Raw genomic sequence first — 11,883 nt, 5'->3', positions numbered from 1 at the left:
GTAGAATGGGTGTATCTATTCCGAATCGCGCAGACTAACATGAAGTATCTAGTCTGCAGCTCTCACTTCGGAATACCACATCAAATATGAATACTCATTGGATGAAAACTGCTTGAGGGCATATCCATTTTTAGTATGTAGCAACAAGAACTTGTATGTTTTGTGTTTTAAAGATGCAAAGTTGTTGGTAATTCAGGCTGGTAGGCTGCCGATTTTATAGCCAACCAACATTAGCAACATCACTAACAATCAACAAATGCGAAGTGAAAGCCGATTCTGTTTAATTAAGCCTATGTTTCACTAACGAAGGCATAACAAGCAAGTAACATATCAGCGTTGGTATATTAGAGCGCTTATATTTAACAGCAAGGCGTATGATTTACTCTCATATGATGGAGAAAGCAGAAGACGATCAAGCAATCAGCTCAAGGAAGTAAACGATAATTGCCCAACTATTCCGAAAAAAGGGGAGATCAACCCTTATATAAGTGATGTAGCATCACAGCTGCTATCAGTTTCTCGTCATCAGATACCTACCTTTCAAACGAGCGTCAAAAGCATGTAAGTATATCAGACTGCTTTTAAAGATTATTTGGCCAGCTCACGAAGCACATGGTTGTTTTACCACTCTTGAGTGAGTCGATCTCAGTCAGGGTAACATCCTCATCTTATCCAGGAGCTTGTCAAAAGTTTGAAAACAGTAGTGGGCTGGAGAAATTATCTATAAAAGTATTTTCCAAAAAATAATGATAGTTTGGAATGCAACACAGAACATGTTTTGTAGAGCGTGTGTCGTCTACTGCGGTCTGCTCAGTAGCAACCTTCTACAGAAATGTCCTAAATCCTCTTTTGTGGAGTAAAATAGGGTAAAATTTCTCAGAGGAACATTAAAAGGAAAAAAATAAAGAAGTATCATGTGATTCTACGTAGAGGAGGTTGCCCGTGCCCTTACAATTTCAGAGCCGGAAGTCCATATTTGTGATACGCATTTAAGAGCCTCACTAATCTCCGTAAATCTATCACATATAACGGTGGATATGCAAAAAGTAAGTAGTAAATCTAAGTCTTGAATGCCAGTTTGAAACACCACTATGGTGTCTTCACGTTAGTCCGTCTGATTATGTCCACCTTCCTGTCTCTTGAGAGCAACGAGATTTTGGCAAAGCAAACTCTTTCCCATAAACCGAAGTCAAGAACCTTTCGGGATCGTTGGGGCAGGGGACATTCAAACCCATGTACTTGCAGTTTCGGAGAGGAAATATCACACTCGCAGGTTCAACACGGTCTCTATCCATCCCCTCATCAAGGTAGCCAAATTCGATGGGGTTGTTTGCCACATCCATGCGAACTTCCAGGTGAACCGGATATATGTCGATATATTCTCCGTATTGGCGAAACATACGAGCTAGTGGTCCGCAGAATGAGCAAGTGTCCCGCAGAGATGTCACATTACGACCACCGCAATCGAGACGCAGTCCGGGGGATGTAACGCAGTGTTCTCCTGGCCGAGTAACCAGATTAAACTGTAAGGTAAATAGCATAGAAGAGGCGGCAAAGGTCTACCAATAAAATGACCACTATGGAACAGGTTCAATATGCCGACTTTACCGAACCCAGACTTCTAATTTCTCGGTCCCGTTTTCTTGAAAACAACTAAATTGTGAACAGAGCCGATTTGCTCTGTTTCACATTGGTCCTACGACACTGTCATAAAGCAACCGAAGGTTTCCGGTCTCATTTCCAGGGCAATCTTTCATTTTTTTCATTATTTATATTTATATCTCCGTTCTGTGTTCCGGTCACGATCGAAATTTGAGAAGCATTATTGGTATAGTCCCCATATTCAACTGAGAGGATTAGGATTTCGACAGCTGCTAGTCAAGTCAATGGGTTTATCATCAGTTTCGGTGTGCCTTAGTGACGACCCTTAAGCGGTTTTCTACACACGTAATGTTCAATGATTTAACAAGTAATGCATGGGAGTCAAAGATGAAGTGTGCGCAAAATTGGTTAGGATATAGTGGGGAGTTCTGCGCCAGGCATGAGGTTGTTTCTGAATCACCGATACCGTTATTTGCTTAAGGAATCATCTATGGATCATAAGTGCAGTCAATTTGCTTGCCAAACAATTTCTGTCTGTTCTCGTGAATAGGATTCCGTGGTATCATAAAATCTGCACACCGTGGCATGTGCTGCTGCACGGCACCCAGAAACTTCCCTCAGAATATAAGGCCTAATACAGAACCACTTTGCCAGTACCTGCTTGCTCGACAGAAATCTGGAAGGTAGGCTGTCAGTCCAGGGTTGTTCGATGTTATCCTGGACGTCAATCTCAGAAAATGTCCAGGCACTCACCTTTCTGTTTTCGAAACTGAAACGCTAAACAAAACCAGTAAAACTGCAGCAACCTGATCGATACAAAAGACCAAAACAACCTAATCAATAGTTCGATGTGGTTTGTCGAGTACGACCCGGCCGCTCGAAGGTCATCCTCAAAAACGCACTTGAAACATCGAAGGTGGCTGCAATCAGGTTGCGCAGTCCGTCAATCTCTCATTAGGAAAGGCGCGTGAAAATGTTGGCTAAACAATGGCCCTTTTCTGAGGGAAGCTCAAAGATTCATACGAGTTTTAGTTATTCCTATAACCAATAAGACCTCACACGTTCTCCTCCAAAACATTTAACCCACCAGTAAAGCTCTATGTCCGGTGAGAAAATAGATATTGTATGACAGACTATCAGTAACAAAGTGATGTGTTTATTGAGATCATCATGCGTACAGGAGAATAGGAACCACAGATGTATTCGTTGACACCATCTATTGGTCCGAATTCCGTCGTCCCTTTTGTAAGACTGACCACAGGACCCATACTGTAATTATCGTCGGAGCGAAATTCAGGATGTAGGGAATGTGCATAGGATGGTTTTAGGTGACTGTGATGGGGAAAGTACGATGCGAAACTAGTATAGAAATTTTGAAACAAGTGAAATAGTTCCCATTCTATGGACTTTTTATAGCGTGCAGCAACACCTGAAAACAGAGTAGCATGCTCCTAACGCGTCACAAATAAATGCACCCAACCCCTTAAGCTTTCGATAGAAATTCATTGACACCCGATGGGCTAGTTCGTCGGCAGTTAAAGTAACCTATTTGTGTCAGTCGCTTCATGGTTAAATGTTAGTCAGCGTAGAAAATATCTCCCGTATTTATGCAATGTGGCGTGTCTATGTAGCATGTGCTTCACTTAAATGGGGCCACAATTTGCCAACTCAACTTTGTGGCAGAATAGATGGTTAGGACGGCTGGTTCAGGAGTACCTGAACACTGCTCAAATTGGCAATAGTACTCACAAGTTTCGTCCTCGGTTTGCCATAAATAAGCCAAGTGTTATGATAGACATGTTAATTATCTTGCAAGGTTTCGATGCCTGAACATTGCCGGCTTTAGAAATCTGTTTGTGGGTCGGTTAGCCAAGTTAGTGAAGCATTTTGTAAATTCCAGAAACTAGCTTCATGTATATAAGGGCACCATGAGAGGGTTGGACAACAAAAAACTGAGTGTGCCTTCAAACTGGTTAATTCGACTCAGAGATCATACAGGTAGTCATTTGGTCCAGGAAAAGAATAGGGCTGTGCTGGGATGCAAGGAATTGGGAGGCTGATATGTGTGTTTCGGAATTTGTCTAAATCATCAAGCAGGTTCCAAAGCAGAATAGTTTATACTATACGACACTTCGTGTAAAGAAATGCACGGAACAGCACGAGTGCCTTTTGGCCCATTCACATCGAAGGACATAAGGCCGGGGGCAGCGGAATGAATTGCTGATATACTACAATGGCTAGATAAGTTCAAGCATGCGGCGCTTAGAGTATGTCCCGGATGGTCCGACTGCTTACGTCCTTTTGCGAGTCTAACCAGATAAGTCAAACTTAACTACCCAATTAGAGACAAATGTAAACACTTACCTTCCCTTTTTGTATGGACTTTCGATCCGTCGCCAGTTCGCGAAGCCTCTTTTCGTAAGAACCAAGGATACTAATGTCCACATCCGAATCGTACGGTATCATGTTTCCATCTCTGTGGAACACAAGTAAACCCAAAACGGAATTAATAATGGCTTGGCACCCGAGTTCCAATCGCTCATCATACCCTGAACTTCAAACACTTCATCCCGACGTCCTGATGTAGCACAAAATGGCAATTTGACGGCATTTTAGCCAGTGTTGAATGCGAAAACTGGAAATACATAGAGTTTATAACAACCCATCTCTTCGAAAATCTAGTTACCGGGTAGTGTAACTTATGTTATCTCAGTTTCCGGACGCTGCTTGCCAAGAGGTATACGGTATTCCTTCCAGATGTAACAATGGGTAGCAACTTGATGTGTGTGGTCTCTAGTTCCAAATCTCCGATGGGTGTACTCATGGCTTTGCTGACTGTGTTGGCAAAACAACAATTTCTAATGCAACGTACACATATAGTCAGCAGAAGCATTGTTTTTGGAGCAATTCACCGAGCCGAAGACAGGCTTATTCGAAAAGTTGCAGGTGCTCTCAAGAACCGAAATCCAAGGAAAAACTGACCTCGATGTCCTGAGACTAAAGCAAAGACTAAAGTATAGTACAATTGCAGGTGATCAACAAGCTGAGAGTGGCCTTCAACACTGGAGTAATCAGATATTTTGACTGGTTTCACAACTATTTGGAGAAGCATTTAAACAGAAACTGTCTCGTTTACCTCTTGGGACTTTCAAAGTATGGGGTAAGGATGCCTTCAGAACGTTTTCTTTCAATATTGAAGCTGTAATTTGAACTTCACTAAGACAAAATATCAAAAAGTCTCTCATGCACGTCATAGATGAGTGCCCTAGTTATCCGTTTGCGAGTCAACCAGTGAACTTTCAGTTGGTGGCCTTCCGGCAGAATGTTTTGATCGTCGCATACACGCCTCATAAGAAGATTTCTTCAAAGTTTATTATAGGGAACAACTGACCTCAATAATAAAAGTTGGGACTAGATGCGAAGAAGAACAGTTAAATACGGAATGTCGCTTGCAGCTATATCGTGCATAGTTTTCTGAGTGCATCCATGAGAACTAAATGAAAAAGATCAAAGCAAATCATCTCAAAATCGCTATCATCAACTGAGCAAATGGTCAGAGTGCAATAAGTCCTCGAAAAATTAGGTCGCCAGTTTCGGGCTGTTACTTCTGGACCATTCACCCGCCGCCAGTGAATATGACTTTATGTAGTCATTGATCCAACCAGGACTACTGACTACAGATGAAAAGTGAAAACGTCTCGTCTTATCGGTCCTCATGTATGATCTGACAATCAACTTCAACCCAAATTGGACTGATTTCAACAAATACACTCGGGTTCAAATGGAACACAAGGTTGGCGGAAACTCAGGGACTGCGCCCACCTGAAGAGCTCCAAGAAGGGTGAAACAGGTCGTAGGCTGTTGAAGAGTTTTCAGCAACCTTGTGACTAGTGCCCTGCTCATGTTTGCGCCGTAGGCGCACGGATTCACGGATGAAAGCAGTGGGACCCTAGAATGCAGTTCAAATGGCTTGTTTCCGCCAAGTCTATTGGTAGCGAGCCCTTAGGTAGGGTCTTAAACCTCGAGTCAATGCAAAGCGGGGCTCAAAAACAGGCTATTTAACTGTGAGTCTGTTGTGAAAACGAGGATTTGCCCACCACATACCACTCACGTTCATGCGACTCCGGGTTCCTTATAGACTAAATCACCTGTACGTGCAGCTTTAACGCCACAATGTGCGTACATCTGAAAAACACGACACAAGCCAATAACCAGGTTAAAAACTTCTTGAATGTGAGCATTAGAGCGCGGCGTTGCACACACATTTCCACTAGTCCACAAACGAGGTCAACTAGCTGTACCAAAACCATTGTAACAAGGACTGTTGAAATCCGATCAAACGACGCCGAGTATCCCCTAGATCGGAGAGAGAGCTGTGTACAGATCTTGCAAACCTGAACAACGATCCACAGTCTCGGTCGCTGTGATCGATTCTTAAAAAAGCAATCACGACCGCAGCTGGAGCGTTGACACGGAAACCTTTAGACCCAGCTGTGGAAGTATCCAAAATAAGGCAGTTTCATCTGGCACTGGGCGGCCGGGTATAGATTGCGGTGCTGTATGGGTAGCTTCGTTAGAATGTGATTGGTTCAGTAAGTGCCACCAGTAATGAAAAGACATTTTTGGACGTCCTGCCGAAATATAGATGCACTGGCAGCGTATAAAACACGGTAGCGCGTTCGCACGAACAAATTCTTTTGTGAAGTAGGTTAAAAGTCGAAAGCGGTATTTGGAAAACACCAACGCAGCGCAACTCCAAATAACGTTTCCTACAAGAGCATGCAAAAGTCCTATACTTGAAGGGCCACTGATTTGCATCAATCACATCAGCTACAGTGGAATGATCTGGAAAGTTGATAGGTCTTCCGTGCTGATTTTCACACCAAAAGTAGTAATGCTCCACTCTGTCACCCGATCAACCAGTTTAGACCTAACAGCGGGGTTCGCAAAACTGGATTTTTGATCGCACACAAGCCATGACGTTATACTTTTTCACGTTAAACATTGACCTAAACTGATTGCTTGAGCACATATACTGGATCCTTTTTCCCGGCCGGCATGACCAGTACGTAACGACATTTGTGTCTAATCGAAGTTCTCGGTGGCCTCAACAGACGAAATTTCCTAGGACACCAGGATGATAAACATTCACCCAGCTGATGCTGGGTTTCGCAAACAAACATCTGAAAGAAGTATTTTACGAGTGGCTAATTTAATGTCGCAGTGGAATCAAATTGAGGAAGTGATGGGTGAAGTGTTATTTTCACCATGGAATTAGGTACTTCACTTAGATAATGTACTAATTGTACGATTATTTGTTTGATTGCTGTCCGCACGACACCTGGTAGCCGGGCATCGCCTGAGCAACAGAGCACTCACCAATAGGCTGTGTGTGTTAAGCCAGCAAACGACTATAAGCTGTAAAACTCTTCTCCCATGTCGGTATCTGAGTGGGGCAAAGACTTCAGCACCATAGCTTATATCATATCAAACTCCGTATACTATAAGCAGGGATCGGTTTCGGGCTACCTACCGAGTGGTTGGCGTGAGTGTGGAACATTTTTCCGTTTTTTACTCCCGTTCAACTAAGGAGAATCAGAGGTGAAAGCCGCCATAATAACGAGCCCCGTCTACTAAATTTACGGACAATATCGATTTGTTAATGACAGAATTTATGGTTAATTATTTACGGAATTATTCACCTCAGCTCTAGATGCATAGCAGTGAACTTTGTTGGATCGGTTACCTATCTATTACCCCGTATAGTGGTAGAAGAATACCGATTTTGCGAGATGCCACCATTTCAAACGCTCATATCAACCAGTGAGCTATATTTTCTAGTCGCATTGTTAGATACAGCTTTCTTGATTGAGAGCTTCAACTTTGAACAACAGTAGGGGAAATGGAAAAAGGAAGAAATATCAACGGTTTATGCAGTGTACTCGATACAGAGCTCAAAACTAACGCTGATTTGGGTTATGTAAGAGTATAATTCAGAATAAAATTCAGTTTTCAAAGGTTAGCTTGCTGTCGACTAACAAATGGCGTGGCATATCAGGGCCACGCAATCCTGTCACCTGACTAGCTGACCACGTGAGCACCAATGCTCGTACAAGTCGATTTTGAACATGCAATTTGCGCTCGCACATCTTTTTCCCAACGGATTTTGCATTGACAGAGATCATCCTTCTGATGGACATTCACAAGCTTTTCGGTACTTTGCAGATGGGTGCGAAGTCTGCTGCGGTATTCACGATGTGTCTCATTTCCAGTAAACGACTTTAATTCGGGTCGGACAGTGTCGTGGAGACCCTGCATCAAGGCTGACGATATAGGGAAAAATCGACAATCGGTACCTAGCTGCCATGCCACCCAGAGGAATTATTAGGGCTGGGATACTGCTAGGTCACCCAAGCTTAGATAGGATAAGTCGAGATGCAGAGGTTGGGTTCGATGAAAGCTTGCGGTCTCTAGACTCATCACATCTTGCATTACCCACTAAAGCACACTGGAGAGCTTCTCTCGCATTATTCAGCAATAGAAACCAACCGTTTACCGAATTTCGATTGAAAACTTCGCTTTTTGACCATTTTTGGAGGTGATTACCAGTTTTTCTTTGAAGCTGGCAAACCGCGTTAAAGACGCTCCAAAAGAGCTCAAAATCTTTCAACAAAGGCTACAAATTTTGCCAGTTTTTCATGAAGTTAGGCTCCAGCCCAACCGACGGATAACCCTGAAACTGCAACCAACATGCGGGCTTGACTAATTTTGTTAGAGAATCTGCGGCTCGAACTGAAAGGGTCCGCTCTTCTTGTGCGCATGCAGACCACCGAAAGCTATCGATCATTCGGTCAGCAAACTTGGTTTCGTTGGTCTGGCTGTCCGACCGCATTCGTTGCCAGGTTAACATAAAATTTGACTTAACTCAGGTATTCCGTCTGTGTCAAATTCCAAGAAAAATTAGTGCATGTCGAATCGTTTAATTCAGCTGCCCCGGTGTAGTCATACGCAGCTGTCAAAAGGACCGAGCCTGTCTGTCGCACATCCGTACGCCTGAAGGGACAGCAGCATCGATAGTCCTTAATGCTATTATCCATGTGCCACACAAGGGCTGCGTGGGGATGTACAGTCGCGGAGATACTCAGTGTGTGGATTGGAAGACTGCAATAAAGTCTGGATCTCGTACAGACACGCGAAGCGTGACATTGGGAATATCAGTTTTTACCGGTTTGCTGAGGACCGGCAAAGAGATAGGTGCACCGAACAGCCACTTATCTGCCTTCTGTCTCCACCATCACTCGACCTTATGTTCACCTGAATCAGAATCCCACTCATGAACATGCCACGATGAGCAACTATTATGTGACGAATGACCTCAGTGTAGTAGTAAGGTGGAACCCAATGTTCAGTGAGCAGGTACAACATTTTTCTAGTTTTGAACTGGGAACTACTATTCAGCTGGGTTGACTGGGACATCACCAGAACCCAGGATTGAACAACAATCGTACAAACGAAGCATGAAATAATCTTTGTGGAAAACATTCCACTGAAGAACATCATAAAAACGAGAGGCTGGGATTTGGTACAGTCTCCCGTTCACCCAAATTAGTTCAGTTTAGTAGTGCACTACTCATAAGGTTGCTGAAACTTCTTCGACAACCCACGATCGGTTTCACCCTCCTTGGGGCTCATCAGGTAGGAACAGGCCCTGAGTTTCCGTCAACCTTATGTTCTACTTGAAACCAAATCGCACGAAATTAGCGAAAAACACTCATTCCCGGTGAATCTCTCGGAAAAACAAATTAGTTTGTAGAAGAGCGTATTTCCCTAGTTTAGTTTAAATTCTAATTGCGTCCGAATTTGACACGTCTACGACATGCGATTGACAAAAACTCTGTAACTGACAAGCCCCAAACCGATCATGGGCTGTCGATGTATTTTCAGCAATCCGATGATTGTTCTTCTGTCAATACGATATCATTTTCTTGTTCGTCTGTTTACCGAGATAGAGCATTTTGAATCAATTTTATAGAAGAAAACACTATTCGCAGCACCGAAATCCTGTTATAAACTAATGTGTCTGAGGGAAAACATGGTTTCGGACTTTTATCTTGATATTTTGCCGTTTGGTCAGAAGGAACTCGGAACAACATTGCTATAGGGTAAAACGGGACATGCGACTTTCACTAGGGTTCAATCACCAACATTTTCTGGATGTCTGGGGACAACTTATGCGGTTACTCAGAGGACAAGCGAATGCGGAGTCCAGGCCAGACTGTGCAAGTGATTAGGCTTGTTTCAACTCATCATTTTTGGCAGACTTATTAGTCAAACAGCAAACGGTCCACGCATTTCTTTGCTGAGACCAACTACTGAGAAGCTGGATAACATATTGTGACGCATGATGAGGGGCAGAAGACCGAAGAGAACCAGATTTACAACTGAAACGCATTCTGAGAGCTATGACAAATGTGATCATCCACAAAGCATGGTCTGCACAATTTCAGACAGTAACGCAACCAATCCGATCATCCACAAAGCACAATTTCAGACAGTAACGCAACCAATCAAGTCATAAAAATTGTTTCATGCAATCTCACTAGTTTACTTCATGAACAAAAGAAAGAACGGACCCAATCGTTGTTACATTGCTTTGAAATTTAGTCGGCACAACCAACAAATTACTGCAGCAAAAGAGAAATGGGTTCGAAAAAGTTGATTGGAAACCATAGTACAGACGATACAAACGAGAAGATATCGCGCAGGTGTGTGCATTCTGAACCAATGTACGAGTCAGCCCACAATTAGAAGAATGCTTGTTCAGTAAAACAGAACTCGTGAGTTCGAGTTCATTTGTTTTATGTAAAGACCAACAGTTTGTATTCGCATTGTAAGAAGGTTGGTCAAGAATCTATGAAACGGTGAAAGAATGAAATGCATTTATTCAAACCAATTAGTTCCAGTCATCTATCCGCAATGTATTCTCTTACACCACTTTTTGCAACCATCTTCTATCTAACTTCTTCGATGTCGATGAACAGTGTGACTAGTTTTGAAGCCATTCGGGAATGACAATGTTCAATCAGCGTAATTCGGGCCCAGCATGTGGGGAAATCAGTCATGAAAGACAAACAGAAGACAAAAGGACACGGAAAACCGTTGCAGTGTGAAAAAAAGCTTACTTCGGTGATAAGAATGGTCATCACCAGCCCGTACACAAATTTTCGTAGTGTGTAACTCACCTCCAAGAGCCGAGCAACGTTCCGTACGTTATCCACCATAAAATTTTACTCTGATTGGCTATTCTGATCCAATCTTGGAGAGTCCGATACAGCGACTCCCGACGGCTTGCACTCACAATTGGGCATGGTCTTGATAAACTGGTTTTGTTCAGCGGAAGTAAGTACACTCGAGAGAGATTGTAGATCGGATTGCGCACGTTAAACGGCACCTCTATATTTGTTGGGTTTGCTACCCTGTCTGGAATACTGCCCAACGTCATAAACTGACTGACTGACCGGAAACAGTTTTTGTACAAAAACACAGGAATTTTAATTTTATCAAGCATGCGCGGTGCCATCGGTTGACAATCAAACAGAACAGCTTTTAACATATGTTCCGAGTTTTCTGGCTCCTGTTTCCTCGCAAATGAATTGCCAGTGAGCAACACAAACAGGGTGAGTTGCATTGAGGTCCACGACATTCGCTTGTAAAGCTGTTCCACTGACGATACTCTCCACACTGGTGTGGTACCAACGTATTCTACGATGGACCCCAGACGATAGCTTCGTCTGTCTCCCATGTCTTGCAGTTCACTTTCAGAATCGATTAGCGTGATTTCCTGGCGGAACAAACGGGTGCGGTAATTGGAATATTTAATCAGATATAAAAAGGCAATGTATAAAAGGATCAGTAAGGCTGTACCACAGTAAAACCATCGACATTTCTTGGCGTTCGCTTCTGATACGTGCATTCGACCGGTGTTGGTCAGCTCGAAATGTGTGTTGAAATCGCATATCCACCTGATATTAGATGTCACTCGCGAAAGCGCACGCACCCACTCAGATTTGCGATTAGCTAATTGATCTGCAGACGCACACAATCAGTGTGAGTACATGGGCGACTGTTTGACGGACTTAACGTACATCTTTCACACTGAAATATATCAAACAAGCCCGATGTTTTTATAATCGCGTCTCCGCCGGTTATTCTACGTAGTTGAACCAGTTTATTTCCATGGTGCCTAATAATTTCACGATGAAAAACTACCTTCTTCGGTCA

General features: G+C 43.2%; 1 protein-coding gene across 1 annotated transcript; it reads right to left on the bottom strand.

Moving 5' to 3' along the window:
• Positions 1-718: 718 nt before the first annotated feature.
• T265_12530 (hypothetical protein) lies at positions 719-11,583 on the bottom strand (the record flags this gene model as incomplete). Its single annotated transcript, XM_009164254.1, has 3 exons — positions 719-1,523; positions 3,967-4,078; positions 10,845-11,583. 3 exons carry the CDS (start codon positions 11,573-11,575, stop codon positions 1,119-1,121), a joined length of 1,248 nt encoding a protein of 415 aa, XP_009162518.1.
• Positions 11,584-11,883: the final 300 nt, after the last annotated feature.

Source organism: Opisthorchis viverrini (genome assembly GCF_000715545.1).
Source record: "Opisthorchis viverrini unplaced genomic scaffold opera_v5_4, whole genome shotgun sequence".
NCBI classification, from domain to species: Eukaryota; Metazoa; Platyhelminthes; class Trematoda; order Opisthorchiida; family Opisthorchiidae; genus Opisthorchis; species Opisthorchis viverrini.
The sequence above is the reverse complement of the archived record's forward strand: the minus strand, read 5'-3'. Positions and strand labels throughout refer to the sequence as shown.